Source organism: Mustela lutreola, chromosome 4 (genome assembly GCF_030435805.1).
Source record: "Mustela lutreola isolate mMusLut2 chromosome 4, mMusLut2.pri, whole genome shotgun sequence".
NCBI classification, from domain to species: Eukaryota; Metazoa; Chordata; class Mammalia; order Carnivora; family Mustelidae; genus Mustela; species Mustela lutreola.
Window position 1 is genome coordinate 196426745 of NC_081293.1, and position 14193 is coordinate 196440937.

The following is a 14193-nucleotide window of genomic DNA, read 5'->3' on the forward strand; positions in this document are numbered from 1 at the left end:
GGGCCTGGACAGTTCATGGGAGACCCAGCGGAGGGAAGGACTGAATCAGGTAGTGGTGGGTTTAGAACTCGGCTTTTCTTTGGCACAGGGGCTGGAGGGTCCACAGTGGAGCCAGTGACAAGTCTTCCAGGTAGCCCAGACTCCATGGGTTCCCCCCCCACCAGGCTTCCCTTACCACTCACACACGGCCACCTTTTGGGAAAACAAGCCCAGAGCCCCCTCCCTCCCCAGCCCTGCTTTCTGGGAGGCCAGGAGCCCAGGGCTGACTCAACAGGAGATGCCTCTCCCTCCTCTCCCTGTAGGCGGCTGGGGCCCGTGGTCCCCATGGTCCCCTTGCTCTCACACCTGCACAGACCCCACCCACCCTGCTTGGCGCAGCCGCACTCGCCTCTGCCTGGCAAACTGCACCAGCGGGGACCCTTCCCAGGAGCGCCCTTGCAACCTGCCCTCCTGCACAGGTGTGCCTTCCAGCCTTGAGCTCTGACCCTGACCCATGTCGGATCCCCAGCCGTCCCCTCTAAGCCCAGCATCCTCCCTCCAGCAGCTCATTCTGACCCCCAAGCCATGTCCAACCTTCCAACCCCAACATCTCATACCCTTGGAGCAAATACCGATTTCTCAGCCTGAGGTCGAGTCAGGAGTCCATGTGTGACTCTGGACCCGGGGTGCTCTGAACCAGCCCATGCAGCTGATGGGGAGCCCTGCCCACACAGGCCAGTCCTCCCCCGCCCCTCAGCATCCTGGTGAGTCTGGGACCAAGGCCCCCTGAATCCTAGTTGCCAAACACCCACAGCAGCCAGTATCAGATCCGAAACAAGACCCTGAAGGTCTGGAGGAGGGCCCGGTGGCCTAGGTGATGCGGGGGTCTGCACTCGGGCTAAGGCGGGGGAGTCAAGGCTGGCTCCAGCTCTCCCTTCCGTCCTGTCCTGTCCCCGCCCGCAGAGCTGCCGCCATGCTCCAGCCCTGGCTGTGTGGCTGGAAACTGTTCCTGGACCGCCTGGGCCCCATGGGAACCTTGCTCCCGAAGCTGCGGGGTGGGCCAGCAGCGCCGCCTGCGGGCCTACCGTCCCCCGGGGCCCGGCGGGCACTGGTGCCCCGACATTCTCACCGCTTACCAGGAACGCCGCTTCTGCAACCTGCGGGCTTGCCCGGGTGAGGAGGGCTGCTGGGGACCAGTGTGTGCCCTTCCCGGGCCCCTCCCTGTGGTGCTTCTGTGTTAGCGCAGGACCCTGTCCTGGTCTCCTGGTACATGGTGGTGGTGGGGGCACCTGTGCCTGAGCCAGACCCCTCATGTGGCCTTTCTCTCTGCCATGCAGTGCCTGGAGGCTGGTCACGCTGGAGTCCCTGGTCCTGGTGTGACCGGAGCTGTGGAGGGGGCCGATCCCTGAGGAGCCGCAGCTGCTCCAGCCCCCCACCCAAGAATGGGGGTGCCCCCTGTGTTGGGGAGAGGCACCACGCTCGGCTCTGCAATCCCTTGCCCTGTGGTACGGCAGTGGGGACATGGCATCCCTGGTGGCCTTTGCGCTCTACACAGCTCTTCCCTCCCAACCCTAATTCAACTCCCACAACACCTCGTGATGGAGACACTCAGTGACCAGCTGGGAAAACCAGGGCCCTGCAGGGGTAGATGGCAGGAGGCAGCGCTAGGCGGGAGCTCGCTGTGGCGGAGGCAGAGCTGCTAGGATCCATGCCCCTGCCTGCCTCCGCCCTGCACTAGAACTCGTTCTCCCAGTTTTGCCCACCCTCCAGCTCCTGAAGGATCGCCCAGCCCCACACCCAGCCCCAGCCGGTGGAGATTTCCAAAGGATTTGAGGGTTATAGTGAGGAATGACGCGCCTGCTCCTGGCATGTGGGCGGAGCCAGACACGGCCCGCCCAGCTTTGGCTCCTTATTGGTCTTTCTTTCTTTGCTTCTTTTTTTTTTTTAAGAGAGATCTTTTTTTTTTTTTTTTTTTAAGATTTTATTTATTTATTTGACAGAGAGAGATCACAAGTAGGCAGGGAGGCAGGCAGAGAGAGAGGGAAGGAAGCAGGCTCCCCGCTGAGCAGAGAGCCAGATTCTGATTCCGGGCTCCATCCCAGGAACCCTGAGATCATGACCTGAGCTGAAGGCAGAGGCTTTAACCCACTGAGCCACCCAGGTGCCCCCTTATTGGTCTTTCTGAGCTCCCTGACCCCATGGACCTTGGTTACTCTAAGACCTTCTGCTCTCCTGTCCCCTCCAGCCGGACACGTGTAGGTGAACATGTTCTTAGATGCACAAATTCAGTCCAGCTCAGACACTTACTGGGTTCTAGGCTGGGTGCTAGGACCCCCAGGTAGGTAAGAAGGGCTCCCTGTCTTACAGAACATCCCAATCCCAGGGGTCTCCCCAAGGCCCCATGTTTCCATGGTCACCAACATGGGGAGAAGGATGAGAGTATAGCTTCGTGGAGGTTAAGAGTGGTTCCCCGGCAGGCAGGTGGAGGGCTTCTGAGCCCCGGCGCAAATGAGCCCTTTTGACTCTGGTCCTTCCCCTCTGCTTAGAGGAGGGCTGCCCAGCAGGCATGAAGATGGTCAGCTGTGCCAACCGCTGCCCCCGCCGCTGCTCAGATCTCCAGGAGGGGCTCGCGTGTCAGGACGGCCAGGCCTGCCAGCCGGGCTGCCGCTGCTCTGACGGTAGGGTGGGGGCGGCCCCACGGTGCGGTAGGAAGGCAGGTGGGACCCGGGTGCCGGCACAGCTCTGGAGGGCTGCCTCCCCCACAGGCTTCCTGGAGCAGGACGGTGGCTGTGTGCCGATTGGGCACTGTGAGTGCACAGATGCCCAGGGCCAGAGCTGGGCCCCGGGCAGCCGGCACCAGGAGGCCTGCGGCACCTGCACCTGCCATGCGGGGTGGCTCTCCTGCACGGCTCAGCCCTGCCCGCCACCTGCGCACTGCTCCTGGAGCCGCTGGTCATCCTGGAGTCCCTGCAGCCGCTCGTGCGGGCCTGAGGGACAGCAGAGCCGCTTCCGGTATGGGGCTGGGCTAGGCTAGCGTCACCTCCCCCAGCCCCAGTCTCCCACGGCCTGGACTCAGTCTCCCTCTCTGATACAGAGCTCCTGGATCCCGCCCCCCCCCCTCCCCGGTGGCACATCCTCTGTGCCCTGGCCCCAGCTTTTGTCCCTGGTTATCCTTGCTTTCTTTAGCCACCCCAGGTTTGTGTGTCACATGTGTCACCAGGAGATGGAGGAGTGGTGAAGGCCCCGGGGCCACCTCTCAGCTTCTCTGCCCTGGGCCCCACCCAGGTCCTCCACATCGGGCTCATGGGCCCCGGAGTGTCGGGAGGAGCAGTCCCAGAGCCAGCCCTGCCCTCAGCCCCCGTGCCCGCCCCTGTGCCAGCACGGTGCCCGCCTCCACACCCTGGGGGACAGCTGGCTGCAGGGCGAATGCCGACAGTGGTAAGCCTGGGGCGGGAGCCCGGGGGGGGGGGGGTCTGTCAGGTCCTGCTGGGGGACAGCAGACCTGAGTCCAGCTCCCTCCCCTCAGCTCCTGCACCCCAGAGGGCATCATATGTGAAGACGTGGAGTGTGCAGGTTTGGGGTTTCATCCCAGTCCCCCCCTCCCCCAGCCTCAGGCAGCCATTTGCTTGCTCCCTATCACATGTCCCTCCCAGGAGGGAAGGAAGGGAGGTGCTGCCACTCCCTCTGCCATGAAGGGCCCAACCGTCCCTGGGGACCTCTGCTCCTTCTGGCTTCTCTAACCTCACCTGTGCCCTCCCACAGTACCTGGGGCCTGGACGCTCTGGTCCCCCTGGTCTGAATGTCCTGTCTCCTGTGGAGGTGGAAACCAGGTTCGTACCCGGGTCTGCACGGGCTTGGCCCCCAGCCACAGGGGGACCCCCTGTGTGGGCCCTGACACCCAGACGCAGCGCTGTGGTTGGCAGCCTTGCCTGGGGCTGCTGGAGGCTTGCTCCTGGGGCCCGTGGGGACCCTGTTCCCGCAGCTGCGGCTCAGGCCTGGCCTCCCGCTCTGGGTCCTGCCCCTGCCCACTGGCCGAAGCTGATCACACTTGCAACGGCACATTCCTGCACCTGGACACCCAGGCCTGCTACCCAGGGCCCTGCCTGGGTGAGTGTGCACTGGGCAGCAAAAGCCCCCTGCCCTGATTTCCTGCCTCGAGAAAATTCAGGGAGTAACGTGGCTCCCCAAAGCCCAGATTTCCCCCCGCAAACACGGAGCTATCTCCCCAGTGCTTTGTCTAGCTCTTTCCTCTTCTCACCATCTCTCCCTCTGAGCTCACTGGGATGTGCCCCTGGGTGACAGGGCACACAGCGGACTAGGACTTGTCTGAATTCCTGGCTCCCTTTTGCCCTTTTCCTGTGCAGGGTGTTGGCTGGGGATGAGAGTGGAGTGGAGGGGAGGGGAGGGAGGGGAGAGGCTGGAGGAGCCTGGCCAGCACCCCCCCACCTTGGTCCCTAGAGGAATGCGTCTGGAGCAGCTGGAGCAGCTGGACGCGGTGCTCTTGCCAGGTGCTGGTCCAGCAGCGCTACCGGCACCAGGGCCCGGCACCTGGAGCGGGCCAGGCCGGGGCGGGCTCTGCCTGCACACGACTGGACGGCCACTTTCGGCCCTGCCCCACTGCCAACTGCTCAGGTGAGGCTCCCCGGGAGTGAGAAGCCAGACAGCTGAGCCCTGGCAGGGCCTCCTGGCTCCTCTCCATGCCCCCAGGCCCTCAGAGCAGGTGTCCTTGCTCCCCCAGACCCCTGCCCTCCGCAGCCCAGTTACTCGTCCGCCTCACACTCCGCTCCTCTCGCGTCCCCCTGCTCCTCTCCCCGCCTGGCTCTGCTGTGATTTCCCCCACTTGGGAGCTGCAGGCTTTGTCCCCTTGGACCTGCACCCCGGGGCACAGACCTGCCCACGTCCTGTGGTAGCCACCCTCCTGCCTCCCATCCGCCCACCCCGGGAGCGTCTGGCCGGCCCCTTGCTCCCCGAAGGCCCCATCCTCCACGCAGCCACCTGGCTCTCAGAGCCCCAACCATCATGACCCTCCCTAGAGGCCACCCTGGGGGCCGAGTGGGCGCTTGATGGGGTGACACCAGACAGTCCTTAGGGCAGTACGGGGGCAGGCTTGCACTCCTACAGGTAGACCCCCAGGGGGCCCCGAGGGGATCGTGTACTCTGTGCTCCGGGCTTGGGCGGTGGATGGTGTCTCCAGACGGCCCCCCATCAGCTCTGTTCCCCGACAGGAGACAGCTGCACCCCTCCCTTTGAGTTCCAGGCCTGTGGCTCCCCCTGCACCGGGCTCTGCACCACACATCTGAGCCATCGGCTCTGCCAGGACCTACCGCCCTGCCAGCCTGGCTGCTACTGCCCTGAGGTGAGGGGTGGAGCTGGGGGGCACCCCAGGAGAAGGGGGAGCCTGCCGCACTCCATCCCCTCTGCACGATGCCTCTGAGGAGTCCTTCCCTTCTGCCTCGTGGCCACGTGCCCACCCATTTGCCGGCAAATCATCGCGTGCACCAGCCGTGAGCAGACACGGTATGGCGCTAGGGGAGGTAGAGATGGCTGCCACGCAGCCCCATCGCAGTGTCCCCTTCTGCTGTCAGGGGCTGCTGGAGCAGGACGGGGGCTGCATTCCCCCAGAGCAGTGTAGCTGCCTGCACCTCACAGGGGAAGGAGCCAGGCTGACCCTGGCCCCTGGGGACCGCCTGCGCCTGGGCTGCAAGGAGTGGTGAGCGAGGCGGGCAGGGAGGCGGCTTCAGAGGGCTGGGGCCAGGGAATGGAGGCGAGCAGGAGGCCCCACAGGGAAATCCCCCAGGGCCCAGGTCCAACCCTAATCTCATCGGGCTCGGGTCACCTCCCACCAGCCCCCACCCCCTGCTCTGGGCTGGGTCTTGCATCGCCAGTCTTACCCTGAGCTCCCCTCCCACAGTGAGTGCCAGCGCGGGGAGCTGCAGTGCACCAGCCAGGGCTGTCACGGTAACGCTCGCTGCACTTGGGAGACCAGCTGTCCCCAGTTGCTGGGACTGGCAGGGGGTTCCCGAGTCTGGAAATCTAAGTACTAGGACCCGGACAGTCCCAGGCAAACCAGGACTGTGGGCCCCCCACCCTAGCTCTGCAACCTGCTACAGCCTTTCCCATTTCCAGCCCTCCCTGTTCATAACTCGGGCTCCTCCATTCCCATCCACTGGGGTCTGGGGTCTGTGGTCTGGGGTCGGGTCCCTGGGAACCGTGCCCACTCGCTGCCCTTCCTAGGCCTTCTGCCTCTGAGTGGGTGGTCCGAGTGGTCACCCTGTGGGCCCTGCCTGCCTGCTGGCCTGCTGGCCCCTGCCTCCAGGACTGCCCTAGAGGAGCGCTGGTCTCAGCACCCAGCTGGCCCCTCCCCGACCTTGGCCCCCTGGCTGGCTTCGGAGCAGCACCGCCATCGCCTGTGTCTGGACCCTGAGACAGGGAGGCCATGGGCTGGGGACCCAGAGCTCTGCACCGCACCACTCAGCCAGCAACGCCTCTGCCCGGACCCTAGGGCCTGCCATGGTAATGAGGAGCGGCAAAGACCAACAGGGCAGGAGGGAGCCTGAAATGAGAGTAGGGCTGGGCCATGCTGTTTATTGGGCTGGAAGCAAGAGGCAGAGGGCAGGTGGGCACTGGGTTCTGACTTCCATTTTATCTCCCCAGACTTATGCCAGTGGAGTCCTTGGGGGCCCTGGAGCGCCTGCCAGGTGCCCTGCAGTGGGGGATTCCGACTGCGCTGGAGAGAGGCAGGGGGCCCCCCTGGAGGGGGCTGCCGGGGGCCATGGGCTCAGACTGAGAGCTGCAACGTGGGGCCCTGCCCCGGTAACCCCCGTGACGGCATCTGGGGGAGGGGCTGGGGGCTGTGCAGTATAAGATAGCTTCTCGAGGGCCGGGGCAGTGCTGCCTCTGCTCCTGGAGGCATGCGGGGGAGGGCAAGGGGCTGTCCTGGGGCCTGAGCATTGGCCCCCAACACAGACATTTACCTTCTGGCCCTCAGGGGAGAGCTGTGAAGCCCGGGACACCGTGCCCACCCTTGACTGTGCCAACCAGTGTCCCAGAAGCTGTGCTGACCTCTGGGACCGCGTGCAGTGTCTGCAGGGACCGTGCCGCCCAGGTAGCCAGGCCGTGCTAGCAACCCAGCCTGGGGCCCCTAGGGCCCCTGACCAGGGCAGCCCGCTTCACTGCCTTCCTGCGGCCAGAGAGCAGGAGACCTGTGGGCGGGTGTGCTCATATACCGGATCGTGGGTTATAGGGCAGGAGAGTGGATCCTTGGGTTGCTTTCAGCAAGTGAGTCAGGCTCTCGCATGGAGCGAGCCTCAGCCAAGCCGGGCTGTGTCCGTGAGGACACTCTCAGACAGCCTCAGGGCTTCCTGGGGTAGTGCCCACACAGGGCGGGCTAGAGCAACCCCTTCCTGTGCTCCCGCAGTGGAAACAGTGTGGAGAACAGGTCAAGTGGGGACTGGGGCGTGGGAGAGGGTGCTCCAGCATCAGTCTGACGCTTTGGACTCCCAACTGGCTGCCGGAGGGAACCAGGGATCCTTCGTGTGCCTGCTGGAGCCGGGTTGTGCTTGTCTTCCCCACCCCCACCCCAGGCTGCCGCTGCCCTCCTGGCCAGCTGATCCAGGATGGGCTCTGCGTGCCCATCTCCTCCTGCCGCTGTGGCCTTCCCAGCCCCAATGCCTCATGGGTGGTGGCCCCCGGCGAGGTGGCACAGCTGGGTTGCAATAACTGGTATGGTTGCCTGCTGGTGGCTGGGGGGGCGTGCTAGGGAGCTGCGGGTGGGAGGCTTGGGGCAGGTCAGGGTTATGGGCATTCCTGGGAAACAAAGACTCTGTTTGCCTTGACTCATGCCCTTGACTCCTGTCCACAGCACCTGTCTCAATGGGTCCCTGATGTGCCCACATCGCGAGTGCCCAGTCCTTGGGCCATGGTCATCCTGGAGCAGCTGCTCTGCTCCCTGCGGTGGGGGCACCATGGAGCGGCATAGGAGCTGCGAGGAGGGACCTGCGGGGGGGCCATGCGAGGCCCAGGACACAGAGCAAAGGCGGGGATGTAACCTGCAGCCCTGCCCTGGTGAGCGCCTGGATGGTGGGTACCTGCCCTTCCCTCTGGGGTGGCTGAGCTAGGCCCCCTGGTCCCGTCTGGCGCTAGCCAGGGCAGGGGGCCAGTGGTGAGGCAGTCCCTTCCCCAGGACTCCATCCCACTGTCTGTGCTCCCCCCCCAGACTGCCCACCTGGCCAGGTGCTCAGAGCCTGTGCCACCACGTGCCCGCGCCTCTGCTCGCATCTGCAACCTGGTGCCCCCTGCGTGCAGGAACCCTGCCACCTGGGCTGCGGCTGCCCTGGACAGCAGGTACGTCTGGGTGCCATGTCCCCAGTCCTGTCGTGCGGAGCCAGCAGGTGGGGGAGGAGGAGAAGTGGGTCTGAGTCTAACTGCAGCCCGCGCTGTCCCAGCTGTTGCACAACGGCACATGTGTGCCGCCCGCCACGTGCCCCTGCGCCCAGATGTCTCTGCCGTGGGGCCAGACCTTGCCCCTTGAGGAGCAGGCCCGGGAGCTTCCCCCAGGGACTGTGCTGGCCTGGAACTGCACCCGCTGGTGAGGGCAAGGGGGGACGAGGGTGGGGAGGGGTGGAGGGCAGGGCTGCTGAGAACGGGGGTGGGAAGCAGGACCTGGGAGGTATCCAAACCCAAGCTTCCGTCTTCCCAGTATCTGCCGAGATGGAGCCTTCAACTGCTCTCCAGCTGACTGTCGCGGTGAGATGTGGCTGTCCAGGCCCCTGCCGTCCTTCCAAAGCCAGGGGTGGGTGGTTGCCCTGCTGAGGGCAGAGGCAATGCTGGCTCTTTCAAGAAGCCCCTTCCCTGTTCTGTCCACACAATGTGGGCGGCATTCCTGTGCGAGCCCAGAGCAGGGCTATGAGCAATGCAGGAGGCGGAGGCTTCCTTTCCTGCAGAGGTAGCAAAGGTTGAGACGGTGAGCTAAAATAGGACTCTTGCCTGGCAGTCCCCATTGCGCCAGTCCCCTTGGGGTCTGCCCTGTGCTGCTTTGCCCCCATCTGGTCACAATCAACAGGCTTTGCTAAGGGCTCATCTGAGCCCAGCCTTGTGCCAGTGCGCTCTGTGTGGTTTCAGAGACACACAGGAAAGGTGAGCCTTGAGCACTCAAGCCTGGCTGCTGAGGGCAGACTCACCCACCAGAACAGAGACAGGAGACTGTTTCTGGCCCACTGACAAGCAGGCTGCACCCACAGGATGGGGACTCGGTGCCCAAAGAAGAGAGGTCAAGGTGGGCAGGACTAGTCAGGGATGGCTTCCTGGAGAAGGCAGGATGCGGGTTAGGCCCTGCTGGTATTTGAAAAGGCAGATAAGGGCAGTGTGTGGAGGCCTGGAAGTGCAGAGGCTGCTGGAACCGAGTGGGCAGCACTAGAGGAAGGAGGAGGGACTCTAGGGGTGCCTGGTGTGTGGGGGGGAGAATCAAGCCTGGACCCAGGGCTGACCTGAGTGGTGGGGTGGGTGGGGTCTTCCCTGGCAGAGTGCCCTTCTGGAGAAATGTGGCAGCAGGTGCCTCCTGGGGAGCTGGGGCCATGTGAACGGACGTGCCAGGAGCCCAACGCCACAGAGACTTGGGGCACCTGCCGCATGGGGCAGGCCCCGGGGTGCGTGTGCCGGCATGGGCACTTGCGTAGCCACGCGGGCCACTGCGTGCCCCCGGACCACTGCGAGTGCTGGCGCCATGGGCATCCCCACCCGGTGAGACACCACAGCCCCCTTGTGCCATCCAGCCCTCCCCCACCCAGGCCTCCCTCCTGTCCGAGGGCTCCGCCCCCTACATCAGACCCTGCAGCAGCCGGCTGCTGGGCCATTGGCCACGGACCATCCCGCTGGGGCAGTCTCTGGGCTCCATCGGCCCACCTCCGTCCTGAAACTCCTGTTGCTGACTCCCGTCTCTGGCAGCTGGCTTCAGGGAGGGGGGAGTAGTGTAGAAAAGTCTCACCAGCAGAGAGATGGAGCTGAAGATGGAGAGGAGGCTCTCCTCCGTCTCCGCAGCCTGGATCCGAATGGCAGGAAACCTGTGAGAGCTGCCGCTGCCTCCACGGGAGGAGTGTCTGCACCCAGCACTGCCCCCCCCTCACCTGTGCCCAGGTACCCACCAGCAGCCCGCTGCCTTCGCAGAGCGGCTCCTTGGGTTCCTTCCTGGGTCGCTCCCCAGAGGCGGGTCTTAGGGGGTCCTGGGGCCATCCTCCTGAGGGGGCTGGGGACCACTCCCTCTGCAGGGTGAGGTGACCGTGCAGGAACCAGGGAGCTGCTGTCCCACTTGCCGCCAAGAGACTCTGGGTATGCGGGGGACCTGGGGTACTTCCCGCAGTGCCTCTCCCTGCTCTGGGCCCTTCTCCCAAACTTCCCCCATGCCCACCCTAGGAGGCCTGCCTTCCTCAGTGCTGCCTGCCATGGGGATCTGCGGAGCAGAGACCCCCAGGGCTGCCTCATGGTCCCTGGCCACCCCTGCCCCAACAGCCACAGATGGCCCTCAGGCCACATGCTCTGTCCCCTTCACATACAGTCCCCTCTGTTGGCCTTCACTCTGTGCCCTGCCCCCACCTCCTGCACTCCCTCCCTGCCCCCACAGAGGAGCAGTCAGCCTCCTGCAGGCATCTCACCGAGCTGCGCAACCTCACCAAGGGCCCCTGCCACCTGGACCAGGTAGAAGTGAGCTACTGCAGTGGGCACTGCCCGTCCAGCACCAACGTCATGCCTGAGGTGCGCCCCTGAGGGCCTCCCAAAGTGGGCCTTGGCCTGGGCAAATCCGGGGGACAGCAGGGACCCGGTCAATCTCAAGAGGATGCGGTCAGAGCCAGGGCTGAGTTCACCACCATGGTGGCCTCCACCTGCTGCTTGGCCCTGTGACCCTCCCCTAGGGTTGGGCTCCCCCCCTCCCCCACTGCAGGGCTCCATCCCTGCCAGGGGCCTCTTCTCCTGCTGTGGGCCCACCAGGACACGAACAGGAAAGGCATACATTAGGAGCTAAGTTAGGCTCTGAAATCACAGCCCAGCCAGACCCGGGACACACAGCCTCGTCCCAGACATTCCTGGCAAGGCGTTATGAGCACGTCCCAGAAGACAGAGCTTTGCCCTGCACTTGCTCTCCTCGGACCCAAAAGGCCCACCCCTGCACCTCCCCGACTTGGCTGCCCTGCTGGGCGCGGAGTGCTGGGATCTCGCCCGCCCGCTGGGAAAGGCCGCAAGAGGGAAGGCAGGTGTTTTGGACAAACGAGTTTGGCCCCCACCTAGCTCAGCCCCCCCCGCGCCCCCGCAGGAGCCGTACCTGCTGAGCCAGTGCGGATGCTGCAGCTACAGCCTGGACCCGGAGAGCCCCGTGCGGGTCCTGACCCTGCGCTGTCCCGGCGGCCGCACGGAGCCCGTGGTGCTGCCCGCCATCCGCAGCTGCCAGTGCAGCGCCTGCCTCGGTGGGTCTGGGCGGGGCCCGGCTGAGGCGGGGCCGGGGGTGCTCCTGGGGGCGGGGCCGGGGCGGGGCTTCCGAAGGGCGGCCCGTTTCCCAGCTTGCAGGCCCCGGCGGGATTCCTCCTTCTTGACCCTTCTGACGCGCTTCCTTCCCCTTCTCGGCTCTCTCGCTGGGTTCTTCTGCAATCGTACGCACGCTTGGGGGTTTGGAGTCCGTCGGGGCGGCCTCTTAGCAGCCCGTCTCTTCCTTCCATGCCGAGCGTCGGTGACCTCGGTCTCACCGCCTGGCTGACATCGTGCGCAGGCTTGTTGGGAGGGTTTGGTGAGAGCGCAGGTGTGAGAGGTGCCTGGTTCTTGTTAGGTGCCCGAGGCCGCACAGGGCCCGGTGCGAGAAACAGGTGCAGGGCCAGTGATACGGCCGCGGGGGAGGGCAGAGCAAGAGCTGGCCTTTCTCCGGCCTTCGTCCCTGCGGGTCTTCCTCTCTTGCCAGTTTGCGCCCTGCCCTCCCTCTTGCCGCATCCCTTCAGGGCCTCCTAACCACTGTCTCCTTGCTAGTGCCTGTCCCCCTCATCTGTCCTCCAGGAGGGGATTTCTCAAAGCACTGAGGATTCCGCTGTTCAAGGCCGCCTCCACCCTTCATGCCATCACAGGGCTCAGAGGCACTGAACCCCTCCTCCTCTTGTACCGACCCTCCCACTCCTTGCCCTGGTACCAGCATTTTCCAAATAAAGTGACATTGGCAGCAAGTCTGTGTGTAGAGTCTGCTTCTGGGGACGGGGGGGGGGGGGTAGGAGGGGCGGAGTAGGGGGTAGGGGGGCAGGGTGCGTCTGAGCCCTGTTCTCCACCAGCCTGAGGACTGTCTCCAGGAGGCTTGTTAGTCTGCCTGCTGGTGAACTTGGGTGAGTCACTTCCCATGCATATCCTCTGTTCGCACATCAGCAGGTTGCACACAAAGTCTGAAGTTCTCTGGTGCATGGCTTCATGGGACCAGTTCTGCCCCACTCTCTCCTGTGTCCAACTGCCATTCCCCTCATCCAGAGAGGAGTTCAGCTCGTGGCGCCATAGTTTTTGTTGCAGACACTGTGTCCGTGTGGATGATGCATTCAGTTCTCACCCCCTTACGTCCAGTGACCTTCCCCTTCACTCCACAACTCTGCCCTTTTCAAATGCTTCCACATATTTACTTACGGATTGGGACTTCCTGTCCTTCCAGCCTGTTTGCTCGGGCACCCCACACTGTCCTTTATTCCAAATTCACTGAGCCCACCAGGGCCTCACTTTTGAGTAGCTCCCTCCTGTCTCCCCTTAGGAGTCATGGTCTGCGTGGTGATTCTCAGCATCCACTGCTCATTGGAACCACCAGAGTGGCTTTTGAAACCCTGCCAAGGCCCAGACCCCATCCTGAACCCATTAAATCAGATTCTTTGGAAACCTCGTGGGTAATTCCACATGCCCCTAACTGGGACATGTGAGAACCACTTTTCTATCATTACGAATCACTCCAGGGAAAGTCCCATTAAATCCCTGTTTTCTAACCCCATTCATACTCCCCTGGCAACATTCCAACCCAGATATCTGCCCAAGTTTCTGCTTCTAGACAGAATTTTGCAGATAGACTGTTCTTACCTTGTATTTGTGATCACAAACCTCAAACAGGCCTTTAATTCAACTTGGCCATCCTACCTCTTCTGTTGCCCCATAAACTCTGTTTCCTGTTCTCTGCAATGACAATGCATGCCTTCTCTTTCCCACCTCCCCTCCGTTTTCATGAGATGACCTTGTCCCACAGAGATGTCATCAGGTGGGAAAATCTATAGCAAATCTACGAACCAAACTGACAACCACTCTGTCTTCTCTTTCTTCCCTTGTGATGTCATCTAGAAGTATCCCTACTCCTGGAAAGGCCCTTGGTACTGTGGTCCTGGATCCTCTTGGTCTTGGGTCCTTGCATTGCCAACCCCACCCCGCCAACCACCGGGCTTAACCATCAGTTCCCTTCCCATCAACAGCAGAAAGAGGCTCTCATGTCTCACATCTTAGTCTCCTCTTTCGACCCATTTCCCTCCAGACTGCCCCATCTTTCTGTACCTTTCATGCAGAAACTCATTTTCCAGCCCGAGCTGTCTCAACCACCTCACCTCCAATGTTTAAATCCCAAAGCAAGAATTTATTATAAGGAGACCGGGATAACTCAGGGCAGAAGCACAGCTCTCCAAGGTATGTACACAGATGGATAGCTATGGCTGCTCTGGGAGCTAGAGATCTCACCTTTCTAGAAAAGGTATTCTCCTTCACCCCTGCCGAGTTTAGCACTATTCAACCCTGGCTGGAAAAGCAGAATTCCATAGTGTAATGGAAAATGGTTACTCAGACCTGCTCAGGGTTGGCAATCCAAATATGCAACAATCAGTGAGGCAATAAAGTATTAATAAAAAATTAAAATATAAACTATATTTGCTTGATTTTTTATTTAAAACTGAGCTGTGACTTAAAACACACACATGTAAAAATTACACAAAACATTTTTATATTTAATTTAACCAACACTGTTATCATAATCACTTCCTTACTTTCTGTTACTTTCTCTCTGCGTATATATAAAGGGAGGGCCAAGAGGGGGTTTTCTGGAGTGCTAGGAATTTTCTGTATCTGATCTCAGTGGTGACTACCTGTTACCCATGTAAAAACACATCCAGTTAAACAGTTAAGGTTTCTGCACTTTATTATTTGTACTATGATTATTATATATATTACACCCATATTGTT

General features: G+C 62.2%; 1 protein-coding gene across 1 annotated transcript in view; it reads left to right on the forward strand.

Annotated features, from left to right (window-relative positions):
* LOC131829919 (SCO-spondin-like) overlaps positions 1–12173 on the forward strand; it is a 53348-nt gene extending 41175 nt beyond the window's left edge. The window contains exons 77-103 of the mRNA XM_059172195.1: positions 89–130; positions 303–458; positions 943–1152; positions 1317–1484; positions 2526–2657; positions 2745–2991; positions 3265–3417; positions 3506–3552; positions 3742–4086; positions 4438–4611; positions 5205–5335; positions 5565–5689; positions 5891–5937; positions 6214–6492; positions 6634–6792; positions 6968–7084; positions 7563–7701; positions 7841–8043; positions 8195–8322; positions 8424–8566; positions 8678–8724; positions 9500–9717; positions 10015–10110; positions 10242–10302; positions 10595–10725; positions 11282–11432; positions 12010–12173. Of these exons, the coding sequence (XP_059028178.1) occupies positions 89–130; positions 303–458; positions 943–1152; positions 1317–1484; positions 2526–2657; positions 2745–2991; positions 3265–3417; positions 3506–3552; positions 3742–4086; positions 4438–4611; positions 5205–5335; positions 5565–5689; positions 5891–5937; positions 6214–6492; positions 6634–6792; positions 6968–7084; positions 7563–7701; positions 7841–8043; positions 8195–8322; positions 8424–8566; positions 8678–8724; positions 9500–9717; positions 10015–10110; positions 10242–10302; positions 10595–10725; positions 11282–11432; positions 12010–12032 (3872 nt within the window). The 3' untranslated portion in view covers positions 12033–12173. The remainder of the gene's footprint in view (positions 1–88; positions 131–302; positions 459–942; positions 1153–1316; positions 1485–2525; positions 2658–2744; positions 2992–3264; positions 3418–3505; positions 3553–3741; positions 4087–4437; positions 4612–5204; positions 5336–5564; positions 5690–5890; positions 5938–6213; positions 6493–6633; positions 6793–6967; positions 7085–7562; positions 7702–7840; positions 8044–8194; positions 8323–8423; positions 8567–8677; positions 8725–9499; positions 9718–10014; positions 10111–10241; positions 10303–10594; positions 10726–11281; positions 11433–12009) is intronic.
* The last annotated feature ends 2020 nt before the right edge of the window (positions 12174–14193 follow it).